Raw genomic sequence first — 25,988 nt, 5'->3', positions numbered from 1 at the left:
GCCAGTTTCAATTCTGATAGTTTGCTAATTAGATAACTTAATGTTGCATTGATCATTTATTTTCTCACTGTAAATCACTTATTCATTTGCACAATGATTCATTATCCCACTGACAAGTCCATTTCACTAACTGTGGCCTACACAATGCATCAACAGTAATGTCAGTCAAGTAATAGGGTGGAATTCTGTCAAGGTTTGTGATAAGTGACATTGTGCAATATGCAATGCAGGAAGCTGTAGGTTGAGGGGAGAAGTCGGGATTTATTTTGGAGACAGATGAGTAATTCACAGATGATGTAATGAATTCAGCCTCACCACAAAGTGTTAACTGACAGGAAGGTCTTCATTTTTAACTTAATGTGAAACCATGTGAAGGAGGACCAATCCTTTTCCCTCCACCCCAAGAGATTTGCAGCCCATGATAAGATCTCTCCCTTCCTACATCCTCTGCCTGCACACTCTCTCCCCCTTGCCTCTAATTCCAATATCTGATTAATTCCCCTTACTCCGCCCCCCAGCACAGTGTACAATTTCTCCTTTCCCTAGTCCAATGTTTGAATGTCCCATTGAGACCGAATCATTCTCTTCCTTAGCCCTAGGCTTAATTTCCCATCTCTCTTCTCACTCTCCACTGCTCTCTCCAATGTTTGCCTGGTTCAGGGAAACAAAGGAATAATATTAGGGACACGTTCTATCTCACCATTTGGCTGAAGTCCTTGTACCTGCATATCCCTTGAAATAGGCGAGTACCTATCACCACATCACCCTTTGTTTACATGTGCATAGTACATAGGCTCTGACATGCCAGCTCAGAGCCAGTACCTAGAATGAGGAGACTGTTTGAATCTCCTGTTAAGCCAAGGCTCCCTGAGTGGCCCTGGTTAGAAACGCTAACCAAGGATCTCACAGTAAATGAGGTCCATCTTTCCCTAGTTCTAATCATTACACTGCCCCTCCACCCCCCACCCCCACCCCACCCCACCCATGCAACCAAAGTGGATATGGCCAAATTTTAAACCTTAAGCTGAGGTGTTGCTTATTTAACTTTAACAGTAACTTGAATCTCTCATAACTCTTTAATGCAGAGAAACACTTTTTGAAAAGTATACATGTCACAGGAACAGCCAAAAATGAGATTATAGACAACAATTTCAACATCTTGTTCAGTTATATGGTCAGCTGTTCAATTTTGAGAAGATACAAGGTAACAAAATTCAGCGGGATGAACAGTAGAAAATAGAATTTAATGCAGCTAAAGTTATCAGTGTTAATGAATACTGGTGCTCATGTGTTCTTGCATTAATGCAGGAATCAGGAGCAGCATGTGCACAATGAATGTCTCCCAATGTCAGGAACAAGAAGGTGGTAAGATTTGAATATGACTGCTGATCATTCAGAGATGGCAGACACCATGTTTCCCAGCCCAGCTGACAGAAAGATACATTGAACAGTGTGAGATATCTATGGTGTGGTAAACTGGAGACATTCAGTGATCTTGATCACCCACCTCAGGTTATTGAACCTCGTGTGGCAGTGCTGCCAGGTCCTTGTCTCTCATCACTAGGAGTTGGTGCCTGATCACATGCACTTACCTGCTTATGGTGATAGCTTTTGAGGATCTTCAGGACCCCTCCATAACTGTTGTGGTCCTTCTCATGCCCACCTGCCTCATTAACCCCTCTAGCACTGCATTCCTCATGATAGATCCCTCTGTCTGTCCGACTTTTAATTTTCATTAAATGCAGCAAACTTTTCTTTCGCCAATTTCCCTTAAAAAGATTACATCCCTTTAAGAAAGAGCAGGCTGTCTGTGCCACTTGACTGTCAAATTAGAGCCAGAAATATCTGCAATTTACAGAGCTGACCGGCAGCATTGAGAGACAGAGAACAGAGCTGATGATACACCAGTGAGCACCACAATCGTGCAGATGATAGGGGTGCACTAGTTGTGTGTGCTGCCACTTTAATATAACCAGACAATGGCATGTTTTGGATTCCAAATTCCATGCCCAAAAAATCAGGGAGAAGGTTTCCAACTCAGAGAGTGAGGAATAGGTCATTCAACCCTTGAGTTTGTCAACCATTCAATGTAATAATGTTGGACTAGTGTCATTACTCCAGTTCCCTTAACATACATTATATTCCTGATGAAGGGCTTATGCCCGAAACGTTGATTCTCTTGCTCCCCGGATGCTGCCTGACCTGCTGTGTTCAATACCAGTATAGCAAGCCATTCAGAAAGTAAATAGCATGTTGGCTTTTATTAAAACATGTAGTGATTGGAACAAAGTTACAACATTGGTTGTGCCCATCTCAGACTTTTAGGTTTCTTTGACACCAGGCAGAGGGGAAGAACCTCAGAGTCTGAGATGGATGCAGCCGATGTCACAGCCTCATTCCAATCACTACAAAAGTCTTTTTTGAAATTATATCAGCCCTGGAATTCTGGACAGTGTTTTCATCTTCTTACTTAAGTAAGACTACCATTGGCTTAAGGGTGTGCCTTAATGAATATTTGCTGGCTTGATCCTTTAAATTGAGTTGGTCTTAAGGGGGGACACTATGTAGAATGGGTTTAAAAATTCTTTGTTGTGTAGTGTTTAATGAAGACTGAAATGGGAACAGGACAATTTTAAACACCAAGGATTATGAAAAGGATCACTGTAAATTTTAAAAATAAGTTAACAACATTTATTGTAAATGATACTTATACTGCTATTGTTCTTGTACAAATACTGCTAATTCATATTTAGTACAGAAACCTAGTCTGTCAACCCAGGTCTAATAGACAGGCAAATTGGGGAATTGCATGTACTTATAATTCACTCCACTTTGATTTTTTTAGCCAATGGGCCTTTAAGTGTCATGTGGCAAGATTTCTGCCTTGTTTTAGGATGAAGTTTTTCCACGAAGAGCTCGAGATCGATCAGAGGCCAGAAACTCTGCAGTACAGTGAGCGCCACCAGGACCAATGGCCAATGTCAGTACTGCAGCTTGTCCAAAGAAGAAGTGGTCAGGGATTGACTCTGACTTCCAGGAATCTCAGGCAGGACCATTCACTAGATGATGAGCAGGTTGGGCTGGTTAGTTTGAGAAACAAAATGGAGACAGAGGTTCATCCTGAGGAACCAAATAGGTATTGGTGGTCATTCTGAGGAATGGGATTGGGAATTGACAGTTGAATTGAGGGTTGGGATTATTCTTGGGGATTGGGTCACTCAAGGAGGTGTTAGTCTGTGGAGTTGGATTAAGGGGGTTACTTTGAGGAATGGAATCAGGACCCAGGCAGATTAGTCTCAGAAATGCAGTTGGAATCTGGATTCAAAATGAAGGTTTATTCAAAGAATCTGGAAGAAAGAGATTTGAAAGAGACTGGGATCTAGTCAAGTAAGCTAAAGATCAGGATTGGGATGTGGGAGGTTGGGGTCTGAGGAGTGGAATAGGACTGGGATCAATTCATCCACTGATAATGCATTCTCTACCAATCTTGATAAGTTTTGTTTTATTATATTTCCACGTGGAAGAAGTGATAATTAGATTAGATTCCCTACAGAGTGAAAACAAGTCATTTGGCCCAACCAGTCCACACCGATCCTCCGAACAGTAACCCACCCAGACTCATTACCCCTAACTAATGCGCCTATCACTATGGGCAATTTAGCATGGCCAATTCAAGAAACCCACGCAGACACGGGGAGACAGTCAGCTGAGGCAGGAATCGAACCCGGTTACGTGAGCCACCGTGCTGCCCTCCTGGAACTGTTGAAATTACTCACCATAACAATTCTATGATGACTGGACAGACACATTGCTCTCTCCCTCACAATACTCTCATCCACTACTCCACAGCAATTAACAAGTGTGTAGTCTAATAAAAACAAGAAAAAGAACTGTGAACAATTCAGTCCTGACTTGAAATGAATTTCTAAATTGAGGAAAAAGCTGACATTATAACATAAGTAAGAAGACATTTCTCATAACGAATGATTTGTAAATTAACGATTCAGAACCTGAATGATGAAGGAACAGGTATTAATCTTATAGCAACGCCCAGTTTTACTCTCAAAAAGCGGGAGAGTCACCCGATAAATCAAAGGGCTGTTTACTTCTTATCAATTTCAAAGTTCTCTTGTTTTAAAATGTATCGACAGCCGAAATCACTGCCTCTTTTAGGGCTTACGTCATTTCTTAGCAACGCCCCACCAGAACATAAAGTGACTGAGAAAGCAAATAAGAAACTTAAGGAGTGTCTCAAAGTCAGACAGCTTCGTGCAGTGTTGAGTTTAACAATTGAAAGTGGAGAATCGATCTCAGCTTCCTGTGCTTCCCGGATTTCAGCCATTCTTCCCGAACCCCTGGATACAAAGCCTGAAAACATTTGTCATTTGTGAGTCCTTCATATTATCTTGTAAATGAAAACCAAGGGGGAAAACATTTTTTTTTTGTTGTGAAATTTGAATGTAAACTGTTGATAGAATTGAAACGGTATTCCAACCGTATTTTGGGAGAATCATTTATAATGCTTAAATGTAATTAAAATAACGAAATAGTCACGGTAAATCTCAGCAATTCACTTTTTTCCACAACTGCCTGCTCTTCAGTATAAAGGACAGCAGTTAGTAAATAAAAAACTGCATTTGGAAATTGCATTAACTCAACACGGCGCGATTCGAAATAATTTACATCTTTGTCTTTTGATTTCGTACAGGCAAAAGAAAGATCTGAACATAAAGTGATCGTTTAACCAAAGATATCAACAATTCTGGTAGGAAATACTAAATAATTTGTCTCAAGTATTAGTGACTCACAACAATGTGGAGGCAATCCATCTGAGAGTGTGGAATGATTTAATTGGTACAACATTTGTAAGATTCTGTCTCTGCAGTGAGGATAATCCCTGCTATTGTATTAGCCTATGTTGAGATCATAATAATCTTGATTTACAATTGGACACTGATTTAACGGAGGAGATTTTAAAAATCTCCATAATAAAGGAAATTGATACCTCCCAGTATTCAGCTAGTTCTGCATTCTCATTGCTTCAAAATGTATTTGTCACTAGAATAGTCTTTCTTCCAATGATTGAATGGTTACTTCTATTATTTTCTACCTTTTTAGGATATTATCAATGCACTTCCACTGAGGATGGGCAACAGTATTCTGGATCTAATACCAAATACATTCAGGGGTTGGGCAGCATTTTCAGCTTATTGATGCCAGCAAGGAAAGAATGCAGGGAGCATGCTAAATTCCTTCAGTTGTGTGTTTCTGATTTTGCATGTGCCCAGTGTTGAATGAAAGCCTGGACAGAAGTACAATGCAAACATTGGGAGGTTGAACTGCACATCCAAAGAATGCCACCCCCAGTATAGTCCCACCTTGCCATTAATATTCTTGTCTAGCAGTAAACTTATCACTTAAGGTGGTACTTGCACTGCTCATTTTGTATGAAGCAACATATTGCTTGATTTATAGCAGCATATATTAAATACTGAATTAATATTTCATCCTGACAGTGTCGGGATAATGTTAAGGTAACATTTAAATGATAGTGACCATTAACGTTTTCAACAATGAAAGCTACAGCAACAGCTTGTACTTTACAGCAGCTTTAACCAGTAAAACATTCAACAGTATGTGGAGGGACCTGGTGAAACAGTGACTGCCAGGGTCAGGGGTCAAGGTGGTGGGGATGCAGAGAGGGTTATAAGGTTATGCGACATTGTGGAACCTGGAGGTAACACAGGTCAGCAAGTATGGAGTGATGCCTAAGCAGGACTTGATGCAGGAAATAACACAAATGTTTAATGAGGATTCAGGAGTGGCATTAGGCATACCCAAAACTGAGCTGTTCACTTGGTGAAGCTATAACAAAGGATTGTTGTGTGCTGTACACCAATAGCAGCAAGTGATAAACATAGTTAAGCAATATTTTTTGACCAATAAGTAATAAATCTAGATCCTTGCCACATCTCAATGTGAATAATTAAACTAACAACAGGAGGAGACTTTACAAGTATCAATGGGATAAACCAGTAAATCAGTACAAAAGGCTGAATTTCATGCATCAATTTCAAGTTAGAAATATGACATGGATGATCTATTTTGGCATCTTTCTAAGCTCCATGGCATTACAGATACCAGTGTTCAGCCAATTCAATGCCATAGGATGTCAAGAAAAGGCTGAAGGCATTGGATACTATAAGGCCTATATTACTAATAGTGGTCACCAATCTGCTGAGGTTAGTTTACAGTTCCAGATTTTATTAATTGAATTTAAACTCCACCAGCTTCCGTGATGGTATTTGAACCCATGTCCCCAGAGCTTTAGCCTGCTTATATATCACTAGTCCAGTGACATTGCTGTTATTTCCCTGATACTTATCATTGGAGCATCAAAACACCAAAGATTTTCAGGAGCAAAAAAAACTCCAGAAACAAATTAATTGTTTATTTACCTAAAAGAATCAGTGCTAAACTAACAAAAGTATTCTTCACAAAAAGAGGCCATGATAAACAAAAGTAATGCAAATTTGAGAATGAAATGTTCAGTTTATGACCTGCAACAGCGTCTTGTGTAAATAGTGGTAGTGTTGTTCTTATTCATCTATCTGATTTATGCGGAGATTTAATTCAAAATACCTTTGTTATAAGTTCATTTGTTGCTTTAATCACAATTCTAGCAAACACAGTGACATCTGCCATTCTTTCCATCATGTCAGATGAGGGATATGGAACAAAGTTGTCAAGATCTCGATCGGTCATGATTTGAATGGCAAAAGAGCCTAGGAGGCAGTATGGCCAACTTTTGTTGCTCCCACTTGTCTCTCTTTTATCTAGCTCTGTTTGTCTTCTAATTTGAAGAACGGAGGCATCAAGTTTAAGGTTGAATTGCCATAGAATTATAATTTATTTCATAAGCAGCCTACAATCAGCTCTTGCCATTACAGGTCTTAAGGTGTCCTGCTACCATGAGGCACTTCAACATATTAGTCCCATAATACTAATTCAGGATGATTTCCTATCAATTACAATGTAGCACTACCTGAGAAAGTTGTCATAATTCTGAGATATTGAAGCATTAACTGAAGTACAGACAGCTGGAAGACCTGGCCTTCAAATGTTCTAGTGGTCAATAACTTTTAAAATAGTCCAGTTGGACTGGATTGTGTTTTTTTTTAAATGGCTGCCCATTCAGGTTTATTTTACACTCTAATGTGTAGACTATCTTGGATAATTGCAGTGAATACAGATGAACAATAGAGCCATTACATGTTACCAGCAAGTCTTATTTAATTCATCTAGAAACCATTTGTTCTGTCTGCTGTTATGTTCCAGTTATGGAAAACATTTGTCTTTAGAGATGAAGAAAATACATGGAATTATGAAAAAAAGGCTCATCAACCTGAAATGTTAACTCCATTTTTCTCTCTCACAATGCTATCTGATTTGCTAAATCCAGCATTTTCTGTTTTATTTTCAGATCTCCAGCATCTACAACACTTTTTTTGCTTCTTTATCTGCAATTGCTTCTGTTCTAACTCCATTCCTTTAGGCACCCATCATTAAACCCTAAGAAATATCTGGTTATTAGGAAGTATGAGAGGATAAAGGATATTTTGGAAAACTAATGTAAAGATGAAAAGTTTGGGAGGACAGAACAAATGCTTTCTTTCTCATTCATTCTGGGGATGTGGGCCTGAATTTATTGCCCATCCCTGGAGAAGGTGCTGACGTGCTGCCTTCTTCAACCTTGCAATTCTAAAGATGTAGGGACACCAATAATGATGTTAGGGAGGTAGTTCCAGGACCCAGTAACATTGCGGAAACAGTGACTTAGTTCTAAGTAAGAATGGAGTGTGGTTTGGAGGGAATCCTTCAAGTGATCATTTTCTCTCCTATCCCTTGCAGCCCTTTTTCTTTGAAGTTGTGGAGGATTTGGGTTTAGAAAGTACTTTGAAAGAACCTTGATTAGCTGTTGTATTGCACCTTGTAATGGCACGCACTGCTGCCATTGTACATCAGGGGTGAAGTTGGTGGATGAAGTGCTTTGATTTGAATGGTGTTGAAGCTCTTGTGTGGTTGGAACTGCACTCATCCAGGCAAGTGAGGAGTATTCCGTCACACTCCTGACTTGTGCCTTTGTAGATGGTAAACAGGCTTCAGAGAGTCAGGAGGTGAGTTACCCATTTCATATGTCCCAGCTTTTTGACTTGGTCTTGTGACTATAGTATTTATATAGCTGGTCTCGTTCAGTTTTTGGTCAATGGTAAGCTCAAGGATGTTGATTACGGGAGGGGTGGGGAGGGTGCTGTAGTGATAATGCAATTGAATGTCAAATAATTAGCCTCTGAAATGGGAGGAAAGAATTGGATTTGACTTGCAACTAATTACATTATTTGTTATATTGTAGAAATCAAGGTTGTGCTAAGATTAATATGCAAAAAATGAACCTGTTATTGCTTTCCAGCTGCTAAGTAACTTGCTGCATGTTACCAACACTTCATCAATCTATATTATTCTCCAGTATCTTGTTCTGTAGTAGTGTTTTGTCCGCAATCTAAGTGCAATCAATATGTTCTTCATTCTTAAGTGCAGCCATTAACAGAAGCAAAGAGCTGGGATACAGTTTATTTTTAAATTCATAAGCATCATACTACTTGAAATTGACAGTGTTGAAAGATAACTTTCTTTTTGCATCAGTCTAGTCAGTAAGGCACATTTCAACTCTCTAATTTTTGTCAAAACCTGGTAATGATATCAAATACCTTGAAGAGTCTCTTGCATATAGACTGTTCTAGTTTTTCCATGCATTTTAGTCCTGATAATAGAGTCATACAGCACAGAAACAGGCACTTCGGCCCAACTCATCCATGCCCGGATTGCTTAAACTGAACTAGTCCCATTTGCCTGGATTTGGCCCGTGAGCCTCCAGACCTTTACTATCCACATATCTGTCCAAGTATCTTTTAAATGTTGTAATTGTACCCACCTCTACCACTTCCTCTGGCAACGTATTCCATACACGCATCACCCTCTGTGTGGAAAAAGTTGCTCCTCAGGTCCCTTTTTAAATCTTTCCCCTCTCTCACCTTAGACCTATGCCTTCTAGTTTTGGACTCCCTACCTTGGGAAAAAGACCTTGGCTAAACACTTTATCTCTGCCCCTCATGATATTATAAATCTCTGTAAGGTCAACCCCAGTCTCCTACATTCCAGGGGAAAATGTCCCAGCCTATTCAACCTCTTCCTATAACTCAAACCTTCCAGAGGCCTTGCTAAAGCCTATGTAGACAATGTTTACTTGTCTAGGAGAAAGTGAGGACTGCAGATGCTGGAGATCAGAGCTGAAAAATGTGTTGCTGGAAAAGCGCAGCAGGTCAGGCAGCATCCAAGGAGCAGGAGAATCGACGTTTCGGGCATAAGCCCATCCCCATTCCTGAAGAAACTAATATCTACTTCTCTGCCTTCTTGGTCACCTCTTCATAAAACTCAATCAAATTTGTAGACATGATTTCCCATGCACAATACCATGCTGACTAACCCTAATCAGTTCTGGGCTTTTCAAATCGATGTAGATTCTGTCTCAGAATTCCCCTCCAACAACTTACCCACCACTGAAGTCAGGCTCACTAGTCTGTTTTTCCCTGGCTTTTCTTTTCAGCCTTAAATAATGGCACAACACCAGCCACCCTTCTACCTTCTGGGGCCTCACTCGTGGTTATCGCTGTTAGGATCCTTGCAATTTCCTGCCAAACTTCTCACAATATCCTGGGATAAACATGATCAGATCCTGGGGCTTTATCTACCTTTGTGTTTTAAGACATCCAGCACTACCTCTTCTGTAATGTGGACCCTTTTCAAGACATCACTATTTGCTTGCCTGATTTCTCTAGCTTTCTCCACAGTAAATACTGATGCAAAATATATGTTTAGGATCTCACTCATCTCCTGTGGTTCTACACAAAGATAGCCCTGTTGATCTTTAAAGGGGCCTATTCTCTCCCTACTTACTCTTTTGACATTAATATACTTGTGGAATCTCTTTGGGCTCTCCTTTATGCTATCTTCCATTGCTTTCTCATGGCCCCTTTTTGCACTCCTGCTTTTCCTTTGAAGTTTAATTCTACACCCCACTACACATCAAAGGATTCACGATCCCAGCCATCTGTACTTGACATGCTGTTCTTTCTGTATTTTTGACCAGAGCCTCAATATCTCTCTAGCCATGCAGTGTTCCTTATGCGTGCCAGCCTTGCTTTTCCCACAGGAACATGCTGGTCCTGACCACTCATTATCTTGCTTTTGAAAGCCTCCCACTTGCCAGAAGTCCCTTTTACCCGCAAACAGCCTCCCCAAGCAACTTTTGAAAGCTCCAGTCTAATACCATCAAAATCAGCCGTACCCCAATTTAGAAATTTTAATTTGTGTATCAGACTATCCATTTCCATAACTATTTAAAAGAAAAAGGCCCCAAAGTGCTCCCCCACTAACACCTCAGTCACTTGTCCTGCCTTATTTCTCAGCAGGAGTTTGAGGTTTGCTCCTTCTCTAGTAGGGCCATCTATATATTGATTGAGAAATGTTTCCTGAACACTCTTAACAAATTCCTCCGCATTCAAACGCTTAACACTATGATAGTCCCAGTCTACATCTGGAACATTAACATCTCCTACTATTACAGTCCTATTATTCTTGCAACTATTTGCAATCTCCCTATGTATTTGCTCCTTAATTTCCCATTGACTATTGGAGAGTCTATACTGCAATTGCATCAAGTGATCACTGCCTTCTTATTTCTCAGCTCCATTCATATAACTTCACTGGACGATCTCTCATGAATTCTCTCTCAAGTACTGTCATGATGTTTTCCCTAATCGAAAATGCCACTCCCCTTCCTGTCTTGCCTCCCCTTCTATTCTTCCTATAGCCTCTGTATCCCGAAACAGTGAGCTGCCAGTCCTGTCTGTCCCTCAGCCATGTTTCTTCAGTCCCATGTTCCTATCCATGCCCTGAGTTCATGTGCCCTACTTGTCAGGAAGGATGAGGCGAAATGGTGACAAATATTGTAGCAATCTCTCCATAGCCATCACTTTGAGCACTTTGAGTGGGGAGTATTTTATTTTGAAGCATGTTTTTGCTGTGGTGATGAAATGATCAAATGAGTCAGTGCAAGAACTAGATTGTAGAAGTATCCCATGATATAAGGAGCTACTGCTTACAATCTGAAATGTTCTATTGCTTTTCATTTTAAATCTTTGCATGCCATACGTATTACCATAATTGAACCCATGCTGTTGGTGTCACTCTGTGTTCCATACCAGCTGTTCAGCCAACTGACCTAACCAACCTATAAGTAGGTTCTTGACTTATGAACTATTAGCATGTTTATAGATTTTAAATGTGCATGACAGTCCAACAAACCAGGTACTGACCAGTCTCTGTCCTCCACTCTTCATCCATTTGGACTGGTTCTAGGTACAATGGTACCATTATCAAAATGTCCTATTCCAAATCAGAAAAAAAGTGAAATGTCACTGAGTAAACGATTGTTAAAATTCAAACAAAGTCCTTATCTAGTGTGAAACAATTACACTGTATGCTTAGGAAATCTTGTTAAACAAATATTTAGTTTACAGTACCTTTACAGAACATAATTAAACATGTCAATATTTATCTTTTTATCAAAAGCCAAATTTTCATATTGATGCACAACTTTGCACAAATGAAAATGTGGCAATAGTGGAATACCGCTTAATGCAACAATATTGTCTGGTTTGGTTGTGACAGGCATGATAAATGTGAGTGAAATGTTGCCACATTATTTAATCATGGTTCATCTCACAAAGACAAGGAGCACCCTATTCTTGAAAATTAATATCACAAAGCAGTACAGTTTTTATTTCATGCTGCTCTAACGTGATTTGTCTTCCCAGCTCCTGCATGCAACAACATTTCATTTTGGGTGTGTATCAGTACAGCGAGCTGGCAGGCATGTTTCAGCTACTTCCCCATAGAGCAGGAAGAAAACTGATCAAAAACATTACTGTCTGTTTGTCTCTACAAAGAAATATTCATTGAAATAAGAAGCAGAATAATGACTGCAGTTCTCCAGATAATGCAAGCAAGCACATATTCCTAACCAATGACTGTTGTGGGGAACTAAGAATTAAAAAAAAATCTTCTGAGTTCTTGACGTCCTTTTGGAAGTCTCACTTTCAGTTGTCAAGGGTTAAAGCTCTGGAATTCATGACCTAACTATCTGTGTTTCCACAATGCACTCCTTCTTTATGAAACTCCTTGAAACCTGTCTTTTTGACCAAGCCTTTGATTACCATTCCCAATATATGAGTTAGGAAATGTCTCTGTGTCAGCTCCTGTCTGATGAATACCTTTGAACATTTTTACCATGTTAAAGAAGCCAGATAAATAAAATTTTCTGTGTTTAATTAATCCTAGGAATGTTCAAACTATAATTTGCTGTGGGACAAATTGTTCCCCTTGCAGGATTCCTGTAACCACAAGCAAATCAGCTGACCTTTCCGATTTGCTTCTCAGGATCAGGCTCGGAAAGGTTAATAAACAGCCGGAACTTGTTTTGTAGAAGATTATAAGTTAGGATTGAAGATGTCTCCAGCTGCATGATTCTGATGCATAGAGAAGTAAGGAGGGCCTGTGCTCATGTTTACTGCCACACAGAATGCATTATCAGTGGTCTCCTATTTTTTGCTGCAACGTTCTGAAGATTTCCATTTCCGCTTCTCAGATAAAGATAATCTCCCCACTGAGACATCTTTTTCTGTCTGACCTATAGACCGCATTAGAAGGAAAAGTTACACACACTGCTCATTGACAACATAGACACGTGCACAGCTGCTGGCTTTACTCCTGTCCCTCTTCCTGGATCAAAAAAGCAAAATCTCTGTCCAGAGAAGACTCTACTCTACTCTCCTTCGCCTCTTCAATCAGATACCAGTGATCTGACTGTCTCCACCTGAGAGTAATGGGTGAATCTAGTACACTGTTAAAGCAAATACAAATAGTACTAGGGATCCGGTAACATCAAAAGATTCACAGACGTCATTAAGGCTCCCGAAATGACTTTGCCTTTGCCTGGAACCCCAAACAAACTATAAAGCAGCATTCAAGCACCATTGCTATGAAATTTTTATGATATGTGATGTACTATATGAAGAATGTAATAATATGCACTGGGATGTAGATTTCGAATGAGATCTGTTTGTGAGAATAGACATTTGCATGTTCTTTTTCCAGATCCGGTCCGAATTCAGATTATACTATTCTGTACAGAAGACAAATATCCAGGACGTTGCATGAAATTGTATTGCTTTATTATGAGAAGGGATGGATTATTAAAAAGTGTCTTTATTTCTTATATATTGAAGGTTGATAACTCCAGCCACAATGGATTGGAAGACATTACAAGGTGTTCTTAGTGGTGTAAACAAATATTCTACAGGATTTGGACGGATTTGGCTGTCGGTGGTCTTCATCTTTCGGGTGCTCGTTTACGTGGTGGCAGCAGAAAAAGTATGGGGTGATGATCAGAAAGACTTCGACTGTAACACCAGGCAACCTGGGTGCACCAATGTGTGCTTTGATCATTTCTTCCCCATCTCCCACATCAGGCTATGGGCTTTGCAATTGATTTTCATCTCTACGCCTTCTCTTTTGGTTGTGATGCACGTGGCCTATAGGAAAGAAAAAGAAAGAAAATACCACATGAGGCACCCAGATACCAACACCAAGCTGTATGAAGATGCTGGGAAAAAACATGGTGGTCTATGGTGGACCTATTTGATCAGTCTGCTTTTTAAAACAGTGTTTGAAATTGCTTTCCTGTACATCCTTCACTGGATTTATGAAAATTTTGATATGCCTAAGCTTGTCAAATGTAACGAGGATCCTTGCCCCAATGTAGTAGATTGTTACATTGCTAGACCAACTGAGAAAAGAATTTTTACTTATTTTATGGTTGGGGCATCATCTCTTTGCATTGTAATAAGTATATCTGAAATTATCTACTTGATCTCTAAAAGGTGTTTCCGGTTTTGTATGTTGCATTCTGGGAAAAAAAGATCAGTGCTTGCTAAAGGTAATACTGACTATCATCCCCACAAACTCATCCATTTAAATCACTTACCAAATGGCATGTCACTGGATCACGTTCATGCTTCTGCTCCGAACCTTTCCTCAATGTAATATACCTCTACCATATCTCAGTGTAGCTTTGCTCAAAGATGACCTCGAAGTGATAGCACAAAAACTTTGATAAAATATTCAATGATCCAGCAGATCAAATAGCAACCTTTGCTACTATTTAAATTTAAGCTTCATCAGATAGCTAGTTTGAGTTATTTTATATCTGGCTGGATTCTCTAAAAGAGAATTGAACAAACGTAATCCAGGTCTTGGAGGGAAGGAGTAGAGACTTTGCATGATCTGGGCCTCTGATGCAGTAAAGAGTGATCTCCACAGATGTCATTGTTTCATTCTCCTGTCAGGGAAGGTAACCAACATGCCGATGTCTGGAGAGTTAGCTTGGAGGACAAAAGGAAACATTTCAGGCAACAAATGAAACTTAATTTATTGTCATTTCTTTCTGTCTTCACCTCCAAACAGAAGCAAGGTCCCAAAAACAGGGCAAAACAAAAGTTTACATGACCAATATCATTTTTTGAAAATAAGCTTAAAAGTATTACTGTTAACTTTATAACCATTTCTTCCATCTATTTCTGGTGAATAATGCAATCAGTGAAGATGAGTCACAAAGGCGAACATAACAAGATTAATTCACATTCATAGTATGATTGTTAATGCACTTTAGATGAATGATTTATGTATCTAATAATTTTATTTCTGCTCCAACATATTATCACCCTTCCAGGCATTGATCATGTCATCAGGGATTCACTTATTAAATTAAGATCATTTAACATCTTTCCTCCAACAAGCTTATGGATGAACATCAGTTCAAAGCAATAGATTAGGATAACATTACAAAGCATAAAAGGATGAAAGATTTGGTTTCTGATTTGAAAGAATAATTTGTGACCAACTTTGGTCATCACACCCAAACAAGATCAATTCCATGCACCTGACTGGTGTGGAGAACTTTGCAGTTATATCTTGAACAAAAAGGTCTCAAGAGTTTGAAGTTTGTTGAAACAGCCAAGAAACAAGCTTCCTCTTACAAGAGGATCACATGAAATGGCACATATTGCAATTTGATTCTTTCAAATGTGAATTTTAGATTGTTTAAGCTGTTAAATTAATTAAGTGAGACTCTCTCTTGTGTGGGGAGGTACATCTATCAAGGTTTTTACCTTGTACATACCAGACAAATTGATCCCTCTCTCAAAAAAAAAGAACAAGAATTAAGAATCTGCAAATAAGACTTGCTGAGAGCTGCAAAACAAAATGTTTGAAAAGCTAACTGTGGAGACTATCAAGAAGTGGAAAAGTTAGAATTGCATAATTATCCCAGTCCCAATATTTAAACCAGATCAATGTAATTAGTTCTGATGACTTTATGCTTTGAAAATGAATGGCTTTGGGTAATGCAGGTTCACTACTCATCCCAAGAGGACCTGATTCATTTCATGAACAAACAACATATATTTAAAGTATTTTGTTGGCAGATTTCAGAGTGTAACTTTGATAGACTGTTGCTCATTTTATCTTCTGCAAACTGCTGTAGCCCATGTCAAACAAATACTGCCATATTTGTGGTTATGAGTTTCTCATAAATGTATGAGTTTAGTTGATTTAATTTCATAATGGCTGAATCAAGAAAGCATGTTTACATAGCACTAATATATTAATGCTTTTGATATCAGTATGTATGATACTAAAAATACCTGCTCAGAAGTACTGATGCATATTAATCGTGGAGGAGGGAGTAGGCATCCCACTTTAACAGAACATGTTAATAATTGTTCTGTTTACCTCATCAAACCTTGCTATTTCCTCTAGAAATTTTTTTTTTAATTTAGCTGTTGAACTTTGTTCACAATGCTGCACAACTTTACAGTGCATCCTTAAATGTACAAATCCAGTAAAAGCGTTGATAAAGGTTGACAGAAATTAATGGTTAAAACAGCAACTCGTTCTTGATAATGTCTCCCAAAGTCTTAAATAGACTTCAGGTTTCAATGTGGGATTGTAAATGGCGAAGCATACTGGTGGTCCTTAATGTCTGACACAATAGGTGAAAGTTAGAAAGTATTTTAAAATCACAATGAGGGGTATGACTATGATTCTAACATTTTAAAAAGTGTCAGTGGCCAACTTGACACACAGGTATAAAACTGCTAATGGAAATTTGTCGAACTTTGTTACATACAATTTAATTTTGCTTTTACAAGCAAGACATCTGATTTGCAGTGACTGTTGTATTCCTGAGCGGCAAGCTGAAAAGCTACTGCTGTCTTTCCTAAGTAAGTGTTATATTGGATCGAACCATCAGCTTTGGTAGAAATTAAATCGACTCAAAAAGTATGTATGTCCATTCTATCAAAGTCCAATTGAAAGGTAAATCACAGTAGTAAGCATTGGTCAGCCTGTAAATTATAACAAATTTTACAACTCCATTAATACCAAACATTTCATCCACAGTTTCTGAAAGATACCAATTGTTTATGTATATATTGCACTTCCTATGAGGTATATGCGAAGGCAGATTTCCCTTCTAGCATTCCTGTGTGATAATGAAGAGTCATTAGGAAATCACATATGCAAATATGAGTTGATTTTAGCACGTTCAGGGAACAAATCTTTTAAAAGCATTTTCTATACAATGTGTGTCTCCATTCTTATGTTTTATGTGGACTAAGCATTTTACATGCAAAATTGAATGTAACTTTCCCATGGAAATACCATCAATGGCAGCCGATATCGACAGATTTTAAATGGTTTTCTTGTTCTTGAATTTCCATGTTACTGTATATTTTCCCATATTTATATTGTATATATTTTGCAACAAAGTGAAGAATTCATTAAATAAGTATTTAATTTGAACTTGTGTCACTGCCGCATTAGCCCAGACATCTGGCCTGGTCCAGGAACATAATCATTTTCTCCAGCATGGTTTACATTCTTAGTTCCATAATTTTATTCTTTTCATCTTTAATATATTTTCTGTTGATCAGGTCAATCTGTTAGGATCTTCTTCACACATTTGGCTTGCTCTTGATTGCTTATTGCTACCCTACCTTGCTACTTGCTATCATTAATTGTCAGAATTAGCTAATTTCAAATTCCCCTTTAATTATTGAACACCACTAAATGATCCAGCTGTAATCCTGTTGGAGCCAACTAATCCTGTCTGCCACCCTGAAATGTCTCCATTAACAATCACCCTATTGAATTATAGAGTCAGAAACAGACACTTTGATCTACGCTGACCATAATTCCAACCTAATCTAATCCCACCTTCCTGTGCTTGGCCCATATCCATCCAAACATTTCTTATTCATGTCATTTATCCAAATGTCTTTTAAATGTTGTACCCATACCTTCATCCTTGGAAGTTCAATCCACAATTCTTTTGAGACAAACAATATTTCTTCAAAGAATCTGATCGTTCTTCCTTAACGCTTTGGCAATTTTGTCCTAATCTCTCAACCATACTACACCATGTGTTCATGTTGACAACTGTGCACTTTGTCTTCAAACTTTACCCTGCCATATTTCTCACTGGTTTGGGTGTTAACTAATTGAGCCTGGTTGTCCTCCTTTACTAAACTGAATGACTCTCGCCACAGTAATAATTTGAAACATATTAATGACTGAAATGTTAAATCCTTTCATCAGCAAATATTGAATTAGATATTTCTACTTCCAGTTGGCTTAGTAAGTGGACAAATTGAATAAGAAAGTTCTGGCTGTTATAGAATCATAGAGATGTACAGCACAGAAGCAGACCTGTCGGTCCAACTCGTCCATGCCAACCAGACATCCCAACCCAATCTAGTCCCACCTGCCAGCACCCAGCCCATATCCCTCCAAACTCTTCATATACCCATCCAAATGCCTCTTAAATGTTGCAATTGTACCAGCCTCCACCACATCCTCTGGCAGCTCATTCCATACACGTACCACTCTCTGCATGAAAACATTGCCCCTGAGGTCTTTTTTATATCTTTCCCCTCTCACCCTAAACCTATGCCCTCTAGTTCTGGACTCCCCAACCCCAGGGAAAAGACTTTGCCTATTTATCCTATCTATGCCCCTCATAATTTTGTAAACCTCTATAAGGTCACCCCTCAGCCTCCGACGCTCCAGGGAAAACAGCCCAGCCTGTTCAGCCTCTCCCTGTAGCTCAGATCCTCCAACCCTGGCAACATCCTTGTGAATCTTTTCTGAACTCTTTCAAGTTTCACAACATCTTTCCAATAGGAAGGAGACCAGAATTGCACACAATTCTCCAACAGTGGCCTAACCAATGTCCTGTAAAGCCGAAACATGACCTCCCAACTCCACTATTCAATACTCTGACTAATAAAGGAAAGCATACCAAACGCCTTCTTCACTATCCTATCTACCTACGACCCCACTTTCAAGGAGCTATGAACCTGCACTCCAAGATCTCTTTGTTCAGCAACACTCCCTAGGACCTTACCATTAAGTGTATAAGTCCTGCTAAGGTTTGCTTTCCCAAATGCAGCACCTCACATTTATGTGAATTAAACTCCATCTGCCACTTCTCAGCCCATTGGCCCATCTGGTCAAGATCCTGTTGTAATCTGAGGTAACCCTCTTCGCTCTCCTCTATACCTCCAATTTTGGTGTCATCTGCAAACTTACTAACTGTACCTCTTATGCTCTCATCCAAATCATTTATGTAAATGACAAAAACAGAGGGCCCAGCAACGATCCTTGTGGTATTCTACTGGTCACAGGCCTCCAGTCTGAAAAACAACCCTTCACCACCACCCTCTGTCTTCTACCTTTCAGCCAGTTCTGTATCCAAATGGCTAGTTCTCCCTGTATTCCATGAGTTCTAACCTTGCTAATCAGTCTCCTATGGGGAACCTTGTCGAACGCCTTACTGAAGTCCATATAGATCACATCTACTCTGCCCTCATCCATCTTCTTTGTCACTTCATCAAAAAACTCAATCAAGTTTGTGAGACATGATTTCCCACGCACAAAGCCATGTTGACTATCCAGAATCAGTCCTTGCCTTTCCAAATACATGTACATCCTGTTCTTCAGGATTACCTCCAACAACTTGCCCACCATCAAGGTCAAGCTCACTGGTCTATAGTTCCTCAGCTTGTCCTTACCGCCCTTCTTAAACAGTGGCACCACGTTTGCCAACCTCCAGTCTTCCGACACCTCACCTGTGACTATCGATGATACAAATATCTCAGCAAGAGGCCCAGCAATCACTTCTGTAGCTTCCCACAGAGTTCTCGGGTACACCTGATCAGGTCCTGGAGATTTATCCATCTTTAACCATTTCAAGACATCCAGCACTTCCTCCTCTGTAATCTGGACATTTTGCAAGATGTCACCATCTATTTCCCTACATCTATATCTTCCATATCCTTTTCCACAGTAAATACTGATGCAAAATACTAAATACATTTCGTATCTCCCCCATTTTCTCTGGCTCCACACATAGACCACCTTGCTGATCTTGAGGGGCCCTATTCTCTCCCTAGTTACCCTTTTGTCCTTAATATATTTGTAAAACCGTTTTGGATTCTCCTTAATTGTATTTGCCAAAGCTATCTCATGTCCCCGTTTTGCCCTTCTGATTTCCCTGTTAAGTATACACCTACTGCCTTTATACTCTTCTAAGGATTCACTCGATCTACCCTCTCTGTACCTGACGTATGCTTTCTTCTTTTTCTTAACCAAACCCTCAATTTCTTTAGTCATCCAGCATTCCCTATACCTACCAGCCTTCCCTTTCACCCTGACAGGAATATACTTTCTCTGAATTTTGTTATTTCTGAAGGCTTCCCATTTTCCAGCGTCCCTTTACCTGCGAACATCTGCCTCCAATCAGCTTTTGAAAGTTCTTGCCTAATACCTTCAAAATTGGCCTTTCTCCAATTTAGAACTTCAATTTTTAGATCTGGTCTATCCTTTTCCATCACTGTTTTAAAACGAATAGAATTATGGTTGCTGGCCCCAAAGTGCTCCCCCACTGACACCTCATCACCTGCCCTGCCTTATTTCCCAAGAGTAGGTCAAGTTTTGCTCCTTCTCTAATAGGTACATCCACATACTGAATCAGAAAATTGTCTTGTACACACTTAAGAAATTCCTCTCTATCTAAACCTTTAACACTATAACAGTCCCAGTCGATGTTTGGAAAGTTAAAATCCCCTACCATAACCACCATATTATTCTTACAGATAGCTGAGATGTCCTTACAAGTTTGTTTCTCAATTTCCCTCTGACTACTGGGGGGTCTATAATACAATCCCAATAAGGTGATCATCCCTTTCTTATTTCTCAGTTCCACCGAAATAACTTCCCTCAATGTATTTCCAGGAATATCCTCCCTTAGCACAGCTGTAATGCTATCCCTTATCAAAAATGCCACTCCGCTTCCTCTTTTGCCTCCCTTTCTATCCTTCCTGTTGCATTTGTATCCTGGAACTTTCAGCTGCCAGTCCTGCCCATCCCTGAGCCATATTTCCGTAATTGCTATGATATCCCAGTCCCATGTTCCTAACCATGCCCTGAGTTCATCTGCCTTCCCTGTTAGGCCCCTTGCATTGAAATAAATGCAGTTTAATTTATTAGTCCTACCTTGTCCCTGCCTGCCCTGACTGTTTGATTCATTTCTGTTCTTAGCTGTACCAGAATCAGATCAATCTCTTTCCTCACTGTCTCCCTGGGTCCCAACGCCGCACCCCCCCCCCCCCGCCCCCCCTTACTAGTTTAAATCTTCCCAAGCAGTTCTAGCAAATCTCCCTGCCAGTATACTAGTCCCCTTCCAATTTAGGTGCAATTTGTCCTTCTTGTACAGGTCACTTCTACCCCAAAAGAGATTCCAATGATCCAAAAATGTAAATCCTTCTCCCATGCACCAGCTCCTCAGCCATGCATTCATCTGCTCTATCCTCCTATTCCTGCCCTCAATAGCTCATAGCACTGGGAGTAATCCAGATATTACGACCCTTGAGGACCTACCTAACTCTCTGTAATCTCCCTTCAGAGTCTCAACCTTTTCCCTTCCTATATCGTTGGTTCCAATGTGGACAATGACCTCCTGCTGACCCCTCTCCCCCGTGAGAACATTCTGCACCCTCTCTGAGACATCCTTGATCTTAGCACCAGGGAAACAACACACCATTCTGCTTTTTCTCTGCTGGCCATAGAAACGTCTGTCTGGATCTCGGACTACAGAATCCCCTAACACAATTGATCCCTTGAAAGTCGACGTACCCCTCGTTGCATTAGAGCTAGTCTCAATACCAGAAACTTGGCTGTTTGTGCTACGTTCCCCTGAGAATCCATCACCCCCTACATTTTCCAAAACAGCATACCAGTGTTAGGTGAAGGGGTAAATGTAGGGGAATGGGTCTGGGTGCGTTGTGCTTCGGCGGGTCGGTGTGGACTTGTTGGGCCGAAGGGCCTGTTTCCACACTGTAAGTAATCTAATCTAATCTAGTCATAGAGATGTACAGTACGGAAACAGACCCTTCAGTCCAACTTGTCCATGCCGACCAGATATCCTAACCTAATCTAGTCCCACTTGCCAGCACCCGGCCCATATCCTTCCAAACCCTTTTTGAGACCGGGCTCCACATTCAAACAAATATTTCTAAAGATTTTACCTTTTGTAAGAAAATGATTACCTTCAATTGTCAATACAATTTATCAGTCATAAAGTAAACTTTCAATGCATTGTCCATAATAACGTTTTACAGTACTGAAGACATCTACCGCCCTTTTCACAACTGCAACATTTTATCCCTGAAACATTACAAATTTATACTGTATTTCCCATTAATTTCTCCTTACCCAATAATAGGAACTCCAAAATTGTAAACAATCTGGACAGAAATTGATGGATTCCTTTAAAACAAAAACAACTTCATCTCCTTTTACTACCTTATTTAATCATTAATCTATTTGCAAAGCATCTCCTCTCTGTCAATTAAAAGATATTATTTCTGCTCCCCATTGCTTCACATTTCACTAAATGTATGTTCTTCTGCCACCCAACCCACTATCCTATGTTCTCCTCCAGTCATTCACAATATGGCATTCCTCAATTCAGTACCATCAGCAAATAAGATAATTTCCTCTTAATTCACAAAAGATTATTTAGTTATATGGGGCTGAATTGTCTCATTTTGGCTAGGTGTCAAATTTCATCAAGTTTCATGGAAGGTTTCTATCGAAGGGCAAAAACTCTTACTGCGCCTATCATCCTAAACTTGCCTCAGTAACTACCTAACCCCTTCCCATGGCAACACTCTCATCCAATGTTCGTCTGATTCTATCACTTGCCCCTGCTGGAATATCCCAAAATGAACCTTCACTGATGACACCAGCAGCAACTTTAAAAGATAGTTGTGCCCAGATAATCATGTTACAGAGGAGGTTATATGAGATGTTTTGAAAAGCATAAAAGTGGATAAATCACCAGGACCAGATCAGGTATACCCTAGAACTCTGTGGAAAGCTAGGGTAGTGATTGCTAGGCCCTTTGCTAAGATATTTGTATCATCGATAGCCATAGCTGAGGTCCCAGAAGACTGGAATTTGGCTAACACGGTGCCACTATTTAAGAAAGGTGGTAAGGCAAAACCAAGGAACTATAAAATGGTGAGCCTAACATAACCGGTGGGCAACTTGTTGGAGGGAATCCTGAGGGCCAGGATTTACATACATTTGGACAGGCAAGGACTGATTAGGGATGGTCAACATAGCTTTGTGCATGGGAAATCATATCTCATTAGCTTGATCGTGTATTTTGAAAAAATAATGAAGACAATTGGGAGGGCAGAGCAGTGGACATGATCTATGTGGACTTCAGTAAGGTGTTCAACAAGGTTCCTCGTGGTAGACTGGTTAGCAAGGTTAGATCACTTGGAATACAGGGAGAACTAGCCATTTGGATACAGAACTGGCTTGAAGGTAGAAGATAAAGAGTAGTGGTGGAGGATTGCTTTTCAGACTGGAGGCCTCTGACCAGTGATATGCCACAAGGATCTATGCTGGATTCACTGCTTTTCATCCTTTATACAAATGATTTGGATGTAACCATAGGTGATATGGTTAGTAAGTTTGCAGATGACACCAAAATTGGAGGTGTAGTGGACAGCAAAGAAGGTTATCTGAGAATAGAACAGAATCTTAATTAGATGGACCAATGGGCCAAGGAATGCCAGATGGAGTTTCATCTCGATAAGGTAAAATGAGGTACTACATTTTGGAAAGGCAGATCAGGGCAGGACTTATGCACTTAATGGTAAGGCCCTGGGTAGTGTTGCTGACCAAAGAGACCTTGGAGTTCAGGTTCATAATTCCTTGAAAGTGGAGTCGCAGGTAGATAGGAGAGTGAAGAAGACATTTGGTAAGCTTTCCTTTATTGGTAAATGCATTGAGTATTAGAGTTGAGAGGTCATATTGTAGCTGTACAGGACATTGGTTAGGCCAATTTTGGAATACTTTGATCAATTCTGGTCTCCTTGGTATAGGAAGGATGTTGTTAAACTTGAAAGGTTTCAGAAAAGATTCACAAGAATGTTGCCAGGGACGGAGGATTTGAGCAACAGAGAGAGGCTGGATATTTTTTCTGGAATGTTGGAGGCTGAGGGGTGACCTTATAGAGGTTTATAAAATCATGAGGGGCAGGGAGAGGATGAATAGTCAAGATCTTTTCCCATGATAGAGGAGTCCAAAACTGGAGGGCATGGGTTTAAGGTGAGAGGGGAAAGATTTAAAAGTGACCTAAGGGGCAACCTTTTCATTCACTGGATGGTGCAAGTATGGAATGAGCTTCCAGAGAAAGTGGTGGAGGCTGGTACAATTACAACAGTTAAAAAGCATCTGGATGGGTACATGAATGGAAAGGGTTTAGAGGGATATAAGCCAAATGCTGGCACATGGGACTAGATTAATTTAAGATATCTGGCAACATGGATGAGTTGGACCAAAGGGTCTGTTCCCAGACTGTATGTCTCTATGACTCTGTGACTGAGTTAAGAAAAGACCAGCTAAAACTAGACTGGTGAGTATCCAAAATAGATGAAATAGAGGGGAACCAAACTTGCCTCAGCCATTTTAGAGGAAGCTTTGTACAGAAATTAAATGAGGACTGTATGTACTAAATTGTGAAATCTGGCATCAACCATATGAACAAAATTAGCTTTCTCGAGTAAAATGTTGTGATTTCATTGGTTCGGTATGTCAAACCTGCATTACATAATGACGCATTATAATGAGGTTACTCAATTGGTTAGACACCTTTCCAGTTTTTCAGGAATGATGTTGCAACAGCATTTTTCCCAATGTGCAATGTTAGTTCTCAACTGTTTCAGTTAAGGGAAAAAAACATTCTAACAATCCTCTGCACAAAAAAATCATTTTTCTTACTGTCCTTTTTGCTTGCTGATAATCTTTCCATCCCAAAATAATCAGTGAGCAGTCTGGCCAGAGGGCAACTCCTGCTTATTGTGATGGAAAGATGATTGAGAGTGGTAGCTATAGTGATTGTAATGAGGTCAGACCAGATGGGCATCATGGAATACAAGTTCCCTGATTGGGGCTGTTAATCTAGTACAATCATGGAGCCTGGCTGACATAAAAAGGTTGAATGCCAGGGATACTGACTGTTGACTGGTCATGTGTAAATAAAGGGTGACTTGTGACAGGTTAGTGGCATCTGTGGAGTTACTTCAGTGGTAATGAGAGTTAAGCATGATCCTGAAGAAACATGCTCACAACAATCACTTTGATGTTAGGGGTAACCAATTTCTTACATCCTTTGCTTGGGAACCTTGACTCATTCAACCCTTGCCATTGAGCACTGAGCCCAGTATGTAGAAAGAATGCACATTGTGGCAGATGAAAAATAATGAGTAATTCTCCTGTCAGCTTGTAGAGATTCAATTTTTTCTGTCATCAGGAGCCTAACTTTTTCCCAAGGTACTGGATACAGGTCGTTCTGCTATAAAATGCATTTTGTTAATTCAAGTTCACTGTAACATGATCAATGAATTGGGGACACTTTCGACAGCATAAACTTTTACAACGTGTATTGGTTATAATGCGATTTCGACCCCATTGGTTTAAATGGTGCTTCTATTACGCAATTTTCTTATTACACAGGGTTGCACGAGAATGGAACTACCCCATTGTAGCAAAACTGACTGTGGTAAGACCTTTCAAGGGTTGATTGATAAAGATAAGGAATATTCCAATCCTAAGCCTCCTTTAATTCTGAGGCACTGTTGCTTTTACTAAGCAATTTGAGATCCAGGTGAATCCATATCAGGGTTTTTGAATAGGTTAAGATGACTGGCAGAACCCTGTGAATTTCATTTAACCCTTAATGAGATGCTTATTAACCACCTAATATGTGGGATTAATGATGTGACTGTGAAAAACGCCTATTGGCAGAAGCTCAACTGAGCTTCAAACAGATGTTACAATTTGTTTTATCCATGGAAAATGCAGCAAGTGGAGCACATACATTGTAAGGTAATCTGATGGAAGTGGACACCCTCATTAGTATAACTGGTCTTGGGGAACACCACTTCAGTGCAGACAATTGCGTAGCCTCACTCAGGAAATATTCTGCTAAGAGTTACTTGTGTTCAGCAACATCAAAACCCCAAAACAAAGCCAAATCTTGGCCAAGCAGTTACAATTTTCTTCAGGATCCTGCCCCACTAGCCACCTGATTAAGGAGCAGCACTCCAACAGTTTGTACTTCCAAATAAATTTGTTGGACTATAAACTGGTGTCACGTGATTTTTAACTCTGTA

The 25,988-nt window shown here is 39.8% G+C and overlaps 1 protein-coding gene across 1 annotated transcript; it reads left to right on the top strand.

Annotated features, from left to right (window-relative positions):
* The first annotated feature begins 4,219 nt into the window (after window positions 1–4,219).
* On the top strand, window positions 4,220–17,006 carry LOC140453645 (gap junction beta-3 protein-like). The gene is made up of 3 exons (XM_072548525.1): window positions 4,220–4,387; window positions 4,709–4,765; window positions 13,407–17,006. Exon 3 carries the CDS (start codon window positions 13,426–13,428, stop codon window positions 14,221–14,223), a length of 798 nt encoding a protein of 265 aa, XP_072404626.1. The 5' UTR covers window positions 4,220–4,387; window positions 4,709–4,765; window positions 13,407–13,425; the 3' UTR covers window positions 14,224–17,006.
* The last annotated feature ends 8,982 nt before the right edge of the window (window positions 17,007–25,988 follow it).

Source organism: Chiloscyllium punctatum, chromosome 27 (assembly GCF_047496795.1).
Source record: "Chiloscyllium punctatum isolate Juve2018m chromosome 27, sChiPun1.3, whole genome shotgun sequence".
Lineage (NCBI taxonomy): Eukaryota > Metazoa > Chordata > Chondrichthyes > Orectolobiformes > Hemiscylliidae > Chiloscyllium > Chiloscyllium punctatum.
This window is presented reverse-complemented; position numbering and strand designations above follow the sequence as displayed.

What these genes read in the sequence shown, in the direction of transcription:
- LOC140453645 (XM_072548525.1), top strand. Translation starts at nt 13,426, where the DNA reads ATGGATTGGAAGACATTACAAGGTGTTCTTAGTGGTGTAAACAAATAT.